This window comes from Chiloscyllium plagiosum, chromosome 25 (genome assembly GCF_004010195.1).
Source record: "Chiloscyllium plagiosum isolate BGI_BamShark_2017 chromosome 25, ASM401019v2, whole genome shotgun sequence".
Lineage (NCBI taxonomy): Eukaryota > Metazoa > Chordata > Chondrichthyes > Orectolobiformes > Hemiscylliidae > Chiloscyllium > Chiloscyllium plagiosum.
Genome location: NC_057734.1, coordinates 48273832 through 48288367, shown reverse-complemented (window position 1 = coordinate 48288367; position 14536 = coordinate 48273832). Strand labels below are relative to the sequence as shown.

At 43.9% G+C, this 14536-nt stretch overlaps 2 protein-coding genes across 2 annotated transcripts in view; both read right to left on the bottom strand.

Annotated features, from left to right (window-relative positions):
- Positions 1 to 6855, bottom strand: part of LOC122562430 (protein PML-like) — a 95334-nt gene extending 88479 nt beyond the window's left edge. Inside the window, exon 1 of the mRNA XM_043715287.1 lies at positions 6801 to 6855. Within this exon, the coding sequence (XP_043571222.1) occupies positions 6801 to 6840 (40 nt within the window). The 5' untranslated portion in view covers positions 6841 to 6855. The remainder of the gene's footprint in view (positions 1 to 6800) is intronic.
- A 1807-nt stretch (positions 6856 to 8662) lies between these two features.
- Positions 8663 to 14536, bottom strand: part of ddx51 (DEAD (Asp-Glu-Ala-Asp) box polypeptide 51) — a 57952-nt gene continuing 52078 nt past the window's right edge. The window contains exon 16 of the mRNA XM_043716131.1: positions 8663 to 8954. Coding sequence (XP_043572066.1) covers positions 8928 to 8954 — 27 coding nt within the window. The 3' untranslated portion in view covers positions 8663 to 8927. The remainder of the gene's footprint in view (positions 8955 to 14536) is intronic.

The following is a 14536-nucleotide window of genomic DNA, read 5'->3' as shown; positions in this document are numbered from 1 at the left end:
ATGAAAGAATAACAGGGTCGTAATCCTTGCTGCAAGTATTCATGCATTGCCCAGTGAAGTCAAAAAACAGTATTGGAAAAGCACAGCCAGACAGGCAGCATCCAAGAAGCAGGAGCTCTTCACTGTCCAGTGAAACAAAATATTCAATCACAGAATCAATTAAACAGTACACACAAGTGCCCTGCCTCAGGCTCAGATTCCACCCACGGTCTCACTGCTGGAGTGATCAACTTTCGGGTGCAACAGAGCACATACACACGGCCTGCAAGTATGTAACATACACAAGTTTTTAGTCCAACTGGAATAATGAGTGTGCCTGGAGACAGAAGAAACAGAAATGAGGGCTGCAATTGCAGATAAGCTGAGGGAGTATTTTCATCTGTAAAAACTCTATGCCTCTACATCAGGGCTCAGGTGAACCACACCAGTGTGTGATTTGACTCAAGAGAAACTAATCATATCACCTAACAGCGTTTACAGCAGCCAACACCTTCAGCACTTTGAGAGCACAAAGTAAATCAAATAGTTAATAGATACTGGGGGCCTTCTCCTGAGGCCCCCACATTTGTTACCAATTCCAAACTTGGCAACTTCTTTTCTTCAATACATAGACAGTGCCACAGACTGGCCGCCAGTTCCTTCAATGACTCTGTCACTGCTCAAATCATCCCACATTTGAATAGATGCGACTAGGTGCCTCTGCACATCCCTGTGCACTATTTGTAAAATTAAGAAAAGGTCAGAAAATACCTGACAATTGTCTCTTTAACAACATGATCAGTCAGTAATGTCTCTGCAGCTAATCAATTTCATGTTGCTGATGAAAGAGATCTGTAGTACAATGACATCAGGGGTCCAGTCCAAAAGACATACACCCTTTGCCTTTAATCCCATTGCCACAGGCCAACGAAACACCCCATCATCTTTGTCATTTAATCTCTTCTGTAATTCCAATCGATCACAGACCTACCCTTTCATATTTTTCCTTCCTCTCCTTTTTCCTGCACCAGTTTATGAAATTTGCAATCATCAACTCCTTCCAGTTCTGATGATAGGTTCTTGACCTGTTTCTTCCCCCACAGATTTCTTCCAGTCTATTGCATAAAGCCAGTATTTCCTATTCCAAAAATCAGATAATGAGACCCATCTTTGAAAGGATGCAAAGAAATCTAAAGATTCATGTGTGCAGGTATTTGAAAGGTAGCAGTACAATTAAGGTTACTAACAGAGCATATTTAAACGTCGCTTTTTATGACTAGAGCAAGAGCATGCAAAAGTAAGGGTGTCACGCTACATCTAGGAGACACTGGTGAGGACTCAGCTGGATTACAGAATCATCGACCTGTGCACAACCCAGAAAGGAGCTATTCAGCCCATGTTCTTTATACCTACTACTCTCCAATAGCATTGCACCCAGTGTCAGTCCACTACCTTTTCTCCTTACCTCTACAATTCTTTTTCTCTTCAGCTAAAAATCTAATTCCCTTTTGAAAGCCATAGTTGAATCTGCACTCTCCAACTGGGTATTCCACAGCCAAACACCACACAAAAACATTTTCTCTCACTTTGCCTTTGATTGTTTTGCCATCCACCTTAACCCACATTCCTGTTGGTTCTTGTACCTTCCACTAATGGGAACACTTCTTCCCTATCTGCTCTGTCCAGACCCATCTAGTGAGCTCCAGACTGGAGCAGGAATGAGATGAAGGGCTTTTGCCCGAAACGTCGATTTTGCCTGTCCTCGGATGCTGCCTGAATTGCTGTGCTCTTCCAGCACCACTAATCCAGAATCTGGTTTCCAGGAATGAGAGCACTCAGTTATGTAGAAACGCGAGAACTATTCTTCTTAGAACAGGGTAGGGACATTCAAATTACTCAACTCTTACGAAGTGGATAGGAACTAAACATTTTCAGCACAAAAACAGACCATTCGGTTCACCGTATCTGCACCATCCCAAAACAAAACTGGCTGACCATTTTCATCCCGCACGGTGGCACAGTGGTTAGCACTGCTGCCTCACAGCGCCAGAGACCCGGGTTCAATTCCCGACTCAGGCGACTGACTGTGTGGAGTTTGCACATTCTCCCCGTGTCTGTGTGGGTTTCCTCCGGGTGCTCCGGTTTCCTCCCACAGTCCAAAGATGTGCAGGTCAGGTGAATTGGCCACGCTAAATTGCCCGTAGTGTTAGGTAAAGGGGTAAATGTAGGGGTATGGGTGGGTTGTGCTTCGGCGGGTCAGGGTGGACTTGTTGGGCCGAAGGGCCTGTTTCCACACTGTAAGTAATCTAATCCCAGCTTCCAACATCGCGTTCATGGCCTTACAGGTTGGGGCTGAAGAGAGGGAGTTAAATTCACGATCAACTCCTAACTAGGGGCGACAGAGTTGGAGAAGCTGAGTCCAGTAACTAGAGGCCTCTTATAACAAGGGGATGAAGACTTAGATCACTGGTGCCAGGAACAATGTTGAGGTGAGATTGGGTTTCAAACAGCACATTACCGCCGGACTTCGGGAACAAGAATTTAGATTCTTGCTTAGAATCTAAATGCCGACCCTCGGAGAGCGAGCCTGCTCAGTGCAGCGGGGTGTTGACGGGGCCATCCGACTCCCCGCTGATAGCTCGGAACGAAGCCGGAGCTCGGTCATACAAGTCTCCCCTCAGTTTGTCACTCCTTTATGGAAAGTGAAAGTACCAGGAGCCAGATGAGGCTGTTGGTCCACATTGCCATTGCCCCAGCCTGGACAATTGCCAAGCCCACACTCTCGGTAGCCCCAAGGATTACTGAAAAAAAAATCCCAGCTCAGTTGAATTGAGAATAATATCTAATTACATCTTACCATTATTCAGCAAGACCATGTGACGTTCCCTCACTTCCTGCATCCTGTGCCTCATTAGCATATCACACCGTTAGATTTAACCCCTTCTGCTCCATGCATCCAAACCCATTAGATTACATCTTCCCTACAGTATATGACTTCACTTTCCATTTTACAGGTATTTTCACTCGGTTACCCCAATAGCTGGTTGGAATTACTTCTTGCTTTACTACAAGGAAAGGGGGGGAAGCTGTTTGGTAACTCTGATAAGTAGTCACAGTTTTTTCCATTCTTAGATTAGGACGTAATATACAAATTGGTGGTAAAGGTAGTAGCATATACAAGTAGAACATAGAACAGTACAACACAGAACAGGCCCTTCAGCCCACAGTGTTGTGTCGACCACTGATCCTCATGTATGCACCCTCAAATTTCTGTGACCATATGCATGTCCAGTAGTCTCTTAAATATCCCCAATGACCTCGCTTCCACAACTGCTGCTGGCAACGCATTCCATGTTCTCACAACTCTCTGTGTAAAGAACCCGCCTCTGACATCCCCTCTATACTTTCCTCCAACTAGCTTAAAACTATGACCCCTCGTGTTAGTCATTTCTGCCCTGGGAAATAGTCTCTGGCTATCGACTCTGTCTATGGCTCTCATTACCTTGTATACCTCAATTAGGTCCCCTCTCCTCCTTTTCTCCAATGAAAAAAGTCCAAGCTCAATCAACCTCCCTTCATAAGATAAGCCCTCCAGTCCAGGCAGCATCCTGATAAACCTCCTCTGAACCCTCTCCAAAGCATCCACATCTTTCCTATAATAGGGCGACCAGAACTGGACGCAGTATTCCAAGTGCGGTCTAACAAAAGTTTTATAGAGCTGCAACAAGGTCTCACGACTCTTAAACTCAATCCCCCTGTTAATGAAAGCCAAAACACCATATGCTTTCTTAACAACCCTGTCCACTTGGGTGGCCATTTTAAGGGATCTATGTACCTGCACACCAAGATTCTCTGTTCCTCCACACTGCCAAGAATCCTATCCTTAATCCTGTACTCAGCTTTCAAATTCGACCTTCCAAAATGCATCACCTCGCATTTATCTAGGTTGAACTCCATCTGCCACCTCTCAGCCCATCTCTGCATCCTGTCAATGTCCCGCTGCAGCCTACAACAGCCCTCTATACTGTCGACGACACCTCCAACTTTGTGTCATCTGCAAACTTGCTGACCCATCCTTCAATCCCCTCATCCAAGTCATTAATAAAAATTACAAACAGTAGAGGCCCAAGGACAGAGCCCTGTGGAAGACCACTCATCACAGACTTCCAGGCAGAATATTTTCCTTCTACTACCACTCGCTGTCTCTGTTGGCCAGCCAATTCTGTATCCAGGCAGCTAAGTTCCCCTGTATCCCATTCCTCCTGACCTTCTGAATGAGCCTACCATGGGGAACCTTATAAAATGCCTTGCTGAAGTCCATATACACCACAACCCCAGCTCGACCCTCATCAACTTTTCTAGTCACATCCTCAAAGAACTCGATAAGGTTTGTGAGGCATGACCTGCCCTCGCAAAGCCGTGTTGACTGCCTTTCATCAAGCCATGCTCTTCCAGATGGTCGTAAATCCTATCCCTCAGAATCCTTTCTAACACCTTGCAGACAACAGACATGAGACTTACTGGTCTGTAATTGCCGGGGATTTCCCTATTTCCTTTCTTGAAGAGAGGAATTACATTTGCCTCTCTCCAGTCCTCAAGTACGGCTCCAGTGGAGAGCGAGGATGCAAAGATCTTCGCAAGTGGCGAAGCAATTGCATTTCTTGTTTCCCAAAGCAGCCAAGGACAAATCTGGTCTGGGCCTGGCGACTTGTCAAACTTAATGTTTGACAAAATTTTCAGCATATCAGCTTCCTCTATCTCTGTCCATTCCAGCATGCACACCTGCTCTTCAAAGGTTTCGTTCACTACAAAGTTTGTTTCTTTCATTTAGGGCTTCCCCTACCTCCTCAGACTCCACACACAAATTCCCTATGCTATCCCTAATCGGCCCTACTCTTTCATTGACCATTCTCTTATTCCTCACATAAGTGTAAAATGCCTTTGTGTTCTCCCCAATCCGTTCTGCCAAGCCTTTCTTGTGCCTCCTCCTGGCTCTCCTCAGACCATTTTTGAGCTCCTTCCTCGCCTGCCTGTAATCCTCTAGAGCTGAGTTTGACCCTTGCTTCCTCCACCTTATGTAAGCTACCTTTTTCCTTTTGACAAGAAGCTCCACCGCTCTCGTCATCCAAGGTTCCTTTATCTTACCCCTTCTTGCCTGTCTCAGAGGGACATATTTATTGATCACTTGCAACAACTGTTCCTTAAACAGTCTCCACATGTCTATAGTGCCTTTACCATGGAACAATTGCTCCCAGTCCATGCTTCCTAACTCATGTCTAATCGCATCATAGTTTCCTCTTCCCCAATTAAATATCCTCCCATTTTGCCTAATCCTCTCCTTCTCCATAGCTATGTAGAATGTGAGGCGGTTGTGATCACTATCACCAAAATGCTCTCCCACCACAAGATCTGATACCTGCCCCGGCTTGTTTCCGAGCACCAATGGCCTCTCCCCTCATCGGCAACAACATAATAAGTGAATTATATCATTAAATAATTAACTGAAACTTATTAAGAACAGCAGCACAGATAAGGTGTCAAAAAGAAAAGATCAAGCCTGCATTGCACTTTGTCGAGAAGGGCACTGTAAGAAAAAAAAAGGTGTCAAGATTACAGCATGTGGGTGCACCTGAATGCAATAGCGAACCAGGGCAATGTTCAAAGTTCGAGCAACTTCAGTTCAGAGTTTATGACTGGAGGCTTAAACATAAACACTGAAGAATCAGGAATGCAGGTGGGGGAGTTTTCTGGATGCTTTAATTCTAATTAATTAAACCAGGAGACAGCCACGCTACTTACCAGAAGGTCTTCTGATTTGGTCTGTGGTGAGGAACAGGAAGATGTGACCGAGGTCACCAAGGGGACCCCCAGAGTGCGAGTGTATCAGCCTCTGCAATTGTAAAATAGGTTTGTGGTACTTTCAGCTTGTTTAGATGAGAGCAGGGGCTCAGAGTGGATGAGCTAACTGACCATGACACTGTTGAACAGGAAACCATTCATGTAGGGAGAGCATCAAGGAATCTACTGGTAGCAATAAGGGATATTATTGGTGTGAGAAACAAAACTCACTCACGATTCAGTCTAAGACAAAGCCTCAGACATTTTATTCTGTACGGTCTTGCAAGAATGGGGTGGCACAGTGGTTAGCACTGCTGCCTCACAGAGCCAGAGATCCAGGTTCAATTCCCACCTCAGGCAGGAGGAGTTTGCACATTCTCCACGTGTCTGTGTGGGTTTCCTCCCACAGTCCAAAGATGTGCAGGTCAGGTGAATTGGCTATGCTAAATTGCCAGTAGTGTTAGGTAAGGGGTATGGGTGGGTTGCGCTTCGGTGGGTCGGTGTGGACTTGTTGGGCTGAAGGGCCTGTTTCCACACTGTAATGTAATCTAAATCTAACGTAATGGGTAGCTGCGCGAGCAAACAGGCAAGCAAGCGTACACTACAAAGCATGTAAGCATTCTTATTCAGTTTGCAAGTTGCGGAATCACACCTCCCTTTTTCCCATTAGTCTAGTCTCATCCTATCGATTACCTCACTTGTTTTTCACTAATTTTCCTTATCTGGTTATCCTGCTGTCCTTGTCCTTGTTCGTTACAGCCTTCCTGGAATTTTATCCAATTCCCTTTATCATACCATAAGCTTATTGCAAAATGCCCCTACTGCTTCTTTTGTGGTCAGCTACAACACTTTAAAGTTATTTCTTAGCTTAAAACTATTTCTTAAAAAAACCTTCTATGTTCGTTAAAATCTTAGCCTTAAGTATGTTGCAAGAATCCTGCGACCGTGTATGTGTGCGAGAGTGTATAGTGCAATGGAGTCACCTGTAGTGTGACATGAGCCCAAGATCCCAGTTGAGGCCATCCTTATGGGTACCGGACTTGGCTACAACTCTGCGTTGTTGCTTATCCCAAAGTCTACCTTGGAGGACGGTCACCTGAAAATCCAAGGCTGAACGTCCTTGACTGCTGAAGTGTTCCCTGACTGAGAGGGAACATCTGTCTGGCAATTGTTGCACTGTGTCCATTCACCCGTCGTCATAGTGTCTGCTCGGTCTTGGAACTCACTGCTTGAAAGAGGAGGAGAGGCAGAAAGCCTCAACTCTAGATTTATATTATTCACATATACCAAAATACAGTGCAAAGTTTTGTTTGCACTCAGTATAGGCACATCATAGCAAACAAGGACATACTGATCATAGAGTGCTTACACAGACTAAAGCATCCAAGGTTACAGCTACACAAGAAGTGCACAAAGCAAAATCAACATTATCTGAAGTTAGAGAGGTCCTTTCAGCAGTCTAATAACAGTAGGGAATAAACTGCCAGATTTGCACCTGAAGTGCCTGCAGTACTACTACACAAACGCTGCAAAGTGGGTTTAGATGGAATGGCTCAGTTTTTTTTCCAAAGGAATGGACAATGGGCAGAGTGACCTCTTTCTGTTCCATAAAATTTCTAGGATTCTACGTAAGAAGTTTATCTCTGACCTCAACAAGCTGTATGTAATCAGTCTTGGCCTGACTGCACAGTTAAAAATTGGGAAGATATTGAAGACTGAGTCTGATTCGGGATATCCTTCTACATTAAGGCACCACACGAATGCAAGTATATGGATCGGGAGGAGCAATGGCTGCTGGTTGATCTAAAATTCAGTGCCAGGCAGGTAGGACAGAATTAAAACAAAAGTTAAGTATTAGAAGGGATTAATTTTGTATTAAGCAATAGACAACTATCTTCTCAATGCCTTCAAAGTCTTTCTTTGAAAATATTTTATTCTTAAAAAGTTATATCTGGGTTGATTGTACATGGATTGATATGAATACTATTGATTAGAAGTCTGGTTTAGATTCCTGTTTTTGACCGCTACCACAATACACTTGTTCTTTCAGTGCATGTTAACCGAGAACAGGAATGGGTTTGTATGATGAGGATTCCCAGTGGGACTGGATACATTTGTCCAAGTGGGGTTCCGTAAGGCACTTAGTTCATTTGAAATAGATTTCGAGCAGCTCCTTTGGTGCAATTATCAACCTTGCTTTCCTTGTCAGTGATGGCAGCAGTTTGATCAGTCACTTTTAAGTTAGTATATCTTTATAGTTTAAGGAAGGTCATTGTTTTTCTTCCAGTCCCTTCCCTTCTTTCTGCACAATTTTTTATTGACATCTCTTATTGATGTTCAGCAGTGGAAAACATTCTACTAAGCTTCAAACAAAACATGAACAGTCCATGGTAGATCCGACTACAAACACTGCTGCATCACAGTAATCCTATATAAGGAAACAAATCTTTGTGTGGAATCTGTGTCCCAGTTCCTTGATGCTGGCTGCGAAGGAATTTCAAGTAATGTTGTTCAAAGATGTGGCACTGTCGCTTTTAGGTCACTGGTTCAGTGCTAGCCAATAGCCAATATCATGTCAAGGTTCTGGACAGTTTCACAGACCAGCTGTAAAATCCACTTGGAAATCTACACCAGATTAACATTACAATCTACAGTAACATCCATATATTATTACAGTACAGTTATGAATGTGAGTTGAAACTTTATTGCTGGAACAGCACAGCAGGTCAGGCAGCATCCAGGGAACAGGAGATTCAATTCAAAGTTGAAACTTTATTGCTGGAACAGCACAGCAGGTCAGGCAGCATCCAGGGAACAGGATGCTGCCTGACCTGCTGTGCTGTTCCAGCAATAAAGTTTCAACTTTGATCTCCAGCATCTGCAGACCTCACTTTCTCCTCCAGTTATGAATGTGACACCATCACACACTGTCCATTGACCCCAGAATACAAACTGTCCATTATGATCGACTGTCTGAAATATACATTTGTATATAAATATATTTGTTTAAAAACAATATCAAAGTTTTTCAGTTGAGGTTCCTTCATAAACCTAAGTGGTCAGTGCATTTTCTTTGTCCAGATAATTTCCAAACTTCTCATTTCTTTTTTTCACAGACGTTGCCTCCTCTTTTCATCCTGTGGAGAACATATTGGAAATGTAAACATTGACAGTGTCATCAAAAGACTGAATCACAAGCCTCTGGACTAACATCATTCCAATTTCTACTGATGTCTTGCACAGTTACCAGGTAGTTCATAATCCACAGTTGACCTGTCAGTATTTGACGACAGAAGCAAGTGAACAGTTAACTTCATGTGATAAAGGTTTGCAACATATTGATATTATTTGGGAACTCGGAATCAAAGGGAGGAAAATTAGATTTTAGTTCTGTGAAGTTTTATTTTAAAAGCAAAAAAAAAATGGTGGAACAAGAGTAGCTTGGATCTTGCAGCTTCTCCTGAGTTGCAAGCTTATCTTGTGGATTTCCTATGGTCATTGTTGAAGGGGATAGTTTCTCTGCATAAAATACAAGTGGCAGGCAGATCTTGGGCACTAGGAATGAATCTTATATTAAGGAGGGTTTGTCAAGATTTAAAAGAATAATTGATTAGGGGACTGTCCTGACAATGGGCACAGACAGGAGATTCTGCAGTCCTGTCTGTGAATGTAGGATAGGATGTTGCCTTCCTAGTCTAGGGTTAAGATCATCTCAAAAAGGTTGAAGCATATTGTCAAAGAGGAGAGTGAGAAGGCAGAAGTTGTTACACACGTTGGTAGGAACGACCTCGGGAAAGAGTGAAGGTTTGGTAGAGTGAATATAAGAGGATTTCCCAGAGGGAAGTCGAGTGTCACCTACATTGCTGTGAGTTTGGAGTCGAATGTTGGCCAAATCGGGCAAGGATGGCACATTTCCTTCCCATAAGGTAGTTCCTGTGTTTCTCCTTAAAAATGGATACCCAGTCCTGCTAGATTTTATAAGGTAGAAATAAACTTAAAAGAACTGATCAGCTATAACTGTAAGATTGATAAGAAAGAGGAATTTGTAGACTTAGGCAGCAAAGGTGGATGGAGTAGGACGGAGGTCCACAGGCAGGTGGGACGAGATTAGTTTGGGATTTTGGTTGGCATGGACTGGTTGGACTGAAGGGTCTGTTTCCGTGCTGTATGATGATGAATCTAAAGAAAAAAGGACAAGTAGAACATTAAAAAGCAGAACCTCAAAGGTAGTAATCTCTGACTTACTTACGGTGTCAGAGTTTAATGAGAGTAGGAATAAGATGATAGGGCAGAAAAAGCAATGGCTGAAGAGATGGTGCAATGTGCAAAGATTCAGGTTTTTGGATCATTCGGATCTCTTCTGGGGCAGAAAAGACATGTTTAAAAAAGGGACCAATATTCTGGCAGGGCGACTTGCTAATTATGTAGATAGGCCAACTAGAGGGAAGGCATATTGGATTTAGTGCTCGGCAATGATCCTTGCCAGGTGTTCGATCTCTCGGCGAAAGAGTATTTCAGTGATAGTAATCACAAGTCTCTGACCTTTACTACACTCATGGAGAGGATTAGGAGTAGACAGTATGGGAAAGTATTTAATTGTTCAAAGTTTGGAAGAAGATTTGTAGCTCGGGTGGTCGTTGTTGTGGTTCTGTTCGCCGAGCTGGGAATTTCGTCCCGTGTCTAGGTGACATCCTCAGTGCTTGGGAGCCTCCTGTGAAGCGCTTCTGTGATCATTCCTCCGGCATTTATAGTGGTTTGAATCTGCCGCTTCCGGTTGTCAGTTCCAGCTGTCCGTTGCAGTGGTCGGTATATTGGGTCCAGGTCGATGTGCTTATCGATTGAATCTGTGATTGAGTGCCATGCCACTAGGAATTCCTTGGCTGTTCTCTGGGAATTCCTAGAGGCATGGCACTCATCCACAGATTCAATCAATAAGCACATCGACCTGGACCCAATATACCAACCACTGCAACGGACAGCTGGAACTGACAACCGGAAGCGGCAGATTCAAACCACTATAAATGCTGGAGGAAACATCACAGGAGGCTCCCAAGCACTGAGGATGTCATCTAGACAGGGGACGAAACGTCTGCAACACAAATTCCCAGCTCAGCAAACAGAACCACAACAGTTATTTAATTGGTGGGGGTGGGGATGGGGGGTGAATTACAATGCTATTAGGCAGGAACTGGGGTGCCTAGATCAGGAGCAGATGATCTCAGAAATGCATAACAGCAATCTGGAGGTTGTTCAGAGAGCACTTGCTGATCATGTTGGACAGGTTTGTCCCACTGAGGCAAGGAAGGGATGGTAGGTTGAAATAACCATGGATGACAAGGGATGTGGAACATCTAGTCAAGAGGAAGAAGGAAGCTTACTTAAGGTTGAGGAGGCAAGGATCAGACAGGGCTTTAGAGGGTTACGAGGTGGCCAGGAAGGAACTGAAGAATGGACTTAGGAGAGCGAGAATGGGGCATGAGATAGCCTTAGCAGGTAGGATTAAGGGCAAACCCCAAGGCATTCTAAACTTGTGAGGAACAAGAGGATGGCCAAATTGAGGGTAATATAGTGGTGGGAACTTGTGCCTGGAGTCAAAGGAGGTAGAGAAGGTCCTTAATGAATACTTTGCTTCAGTATTCACTACTGAGAGGGACCCTGAAGTTTGTGAGGATGGCGTGAAACAGACTGATAGGCAAGAACACGTTGAAGTTAAGAAGGAGGACGTGCTGAAAACTTTGGAAAAAACCCGAAGGATAGATAAATCCGCTGGGCCAGCTGGGATGTACCCTAGGTTACTATGGGAAACGAGGGAAGAGATTGCTGCGCCTTTGGAATGATCTTTGTGTCCTCATGTCCACTGGAGTGGTGCCAGATGATTGGAGGTGGCAAATGTTATTCCCTTGGCCAAGAAAGGGAATAGGGATAATCCTGGGAATTACAGACCAATCAGTCTTACGTCTCTGGTAGGCAAATTATCGAAGAAGATTCAGAGAGACAGCATTTATAATTACTTGGAAAACCATAGTTTGATTAGAGATAGTCAGCATGGCTTTGTGAGGGGCAGGTCATGCCTCACAAGCCTTAATGAATTCTTTGAGAATGTGACAAAACACATTGATGAAGGTAGAGCAGTGAATGTGGTTTACATGGATTTTAGCAAGGCATTTGATAAGGCTCCCCATGGTGGGCTCATTCAGAAAGTAAGGAGGCATGGGATACAGGGAAATATGGCTGTTTGGATACAGGACTGGCTGGCCCATAGAGGACAGAGTGGTAGAAGATGAAATGTATTCAGCCTGGAGCTTGCTGACCAGTGGTGTTCCATAGGGATCGATTCTGGGACCTCTGTTCTTTGTGATTTTTATAAATTTACTTGGATGAGGTGGTGGAAAGTTGGGTTAGTAAGTTTGCCGATGACACAAAGATTGGTGGATAGAGTGGAGGGCTCTTGTAGGTTGTAATGGGACATTGACAGGATGCAGAGCTGGGCTGAGAAGTGGCAGATGGAGTTCAACCTGGAAAAGTGTGAAGTGATTCATTTTGGAAGATGGATTTGAATGCAGGATACAGGGTTAAAGGCAGGATTCTTGGCAGTGTGGAGGAATAGAGGGATCTTGGGGTCCATGTCCATACATCCCTCAAAGTTGCCACCCAAGTTGAGAGAGTTGTTAAGGCGGCATATGGTGTATTACTTTCATTAGCAGGTGGATTGAGTTTAAGAGCTGCAGGATTATGCTGCAGCTTTATAGTGCCCTGGTTAGACCACATTTGGAATATTGCGTTCAGTTCTGGTCGCCTCATTATAGGGAGGATGTGGAAGCTTTAGAGAGGGTACAGAGAAGATTTACCAGGATGCTGCCTGGACTGGAGGGCATGTCTTATGAAGAAAGGTTGAGAGAGCTGCGGCCTTTCTTATTGGAGTGAAGGAGGATGAGAGGTGACTTGTTAGAGGTGTATAAGATGATGAGAGGCATAGACAGAGTGGATAGCCAGAGACTTATTCCCAGGGCAGAGGAGGAATAATTTTAAGGTGATTGGAGGAAGGTTTAGGGGAGATGTCAGAGGTCGGTTCTTTCCACAGAGACCGGTGGGTGCGTGGAATGGACTGCCAGCAGTGGTAGTAGAGTCAGATACATCAGGGACATTTAAGCAACTCTTGGATAGGTACATGGATGATAGTACAATGATGGGTATGTAGGTTAGTTTGAAATTAGAGTAGGATAAAAGGTCGGCATAATATTGAGGGCCGAAGGGCCTGTACTGTGCTGTACTGTTCTATGCTCTATTTCAGGAGCCTTTAAACTCAGAGGGGTGGGGTGGTCCCTAAGTAGCAGTAAAAATAGAAAGACAAATGAGTGCAATTTAATGAGAAAAGGTAGACATGAGCAAGTCAGAAAATGAGGTAATTCTGAAGAATTAAACTTGCATTGAAATAAATGAAGGGATCTTACAGGTAAGACTGATGACAGCATGTATGGGAACAAGAGACTGGGACATCCTAGCTGTTACAGAAACTTGGTTGAGGGATGGTCAGGACTGGCAGCACAATTTTCGGCAGGTTTTAGATACTATAGGAAGGAGAGGCAAGAAAGGAGGGAGTGTGGTGTTTTACATTAAGGAAAACATTACTACTGTCATTAGCAAGGACATTTCTGAGGAATCATCCAGTGAAATTATATGGGTACAAATTAGAAATAAGAAAGGGATGATCACCTTGATGGGTACCCCAATGATCACGGGGTAATTAAGGTGCAAATACAAAGAGAGATATCAGATATATGTAAGAAGAATAGGGTTGTAATAGCAGGGCATTTTAATTTTCCAAACATTGACTAGGACTGCCATAGTTTTAAAGGCTTGGATGGTGAGGAATTTGTTAAATGTGTTCAAGAGCATTTTCTTTATCAATATGTAAATCTACCTTCAAACTAAACTTGACCTCTTGGTAAATAAGGCAGGGTAAGTGACTGAAGTGTAAGTAGGGGAAATGTTTTGGGACTAGTGATCATAATCCTATTAGTTGTAAAATAGTTATGGAAAAGGATAAGCCTTCCATACAAGTTAAAATTCTTATATGGAGTAAGGCAAACTTTAATGATATGAGACAAGACCTTTCAAAAGTTTATTGGAATAGACTGTTCACAGGTAAAGGAACGACTGACAAGTGGGAGGCTTTCAAAAGCATGATAATGAGAGTTCAGAGAATTTATATTCCTGGTCGAGTGAAAGGTGAGGCTGGTAAGATTAAGGAATAATAGATAGAACATAGAAAAATACAGCGCAGTACAGGCCCTTTGGCCCTCGATGTTGCGCCGATCCAAGCCCACCTAACCTATACTAGCCCACTATCCTCCATATGCCTATCCAATGCCCGTTTAAATGCCCATAAAGAGGGAGAGTCCACCACTGCTACTGGCAGGGCATTCCATGAACTCACGACTTGCTGAGTAAAGAATCTACCCCTAACATCTATCCTATACCTACCACCCCTTAATTTAAAGCTATGCCCCCTCATAATAGCTGACTCCATACGTGGAAAAAGGTTCTCACGGTCAACCCTATCTAAACCCCTAATCATCTTGTACACCTCTACCAAGTCACCCCCAAACCCTCTTTTCTCCAATGAAAACAGCCCCAAGTGCCTCAGCCTTTCCTCATACAATCTTCCTACCATACCAGGCAACATCCTGGTAAACCTCCCCTGCACCCGTTCCAGTGC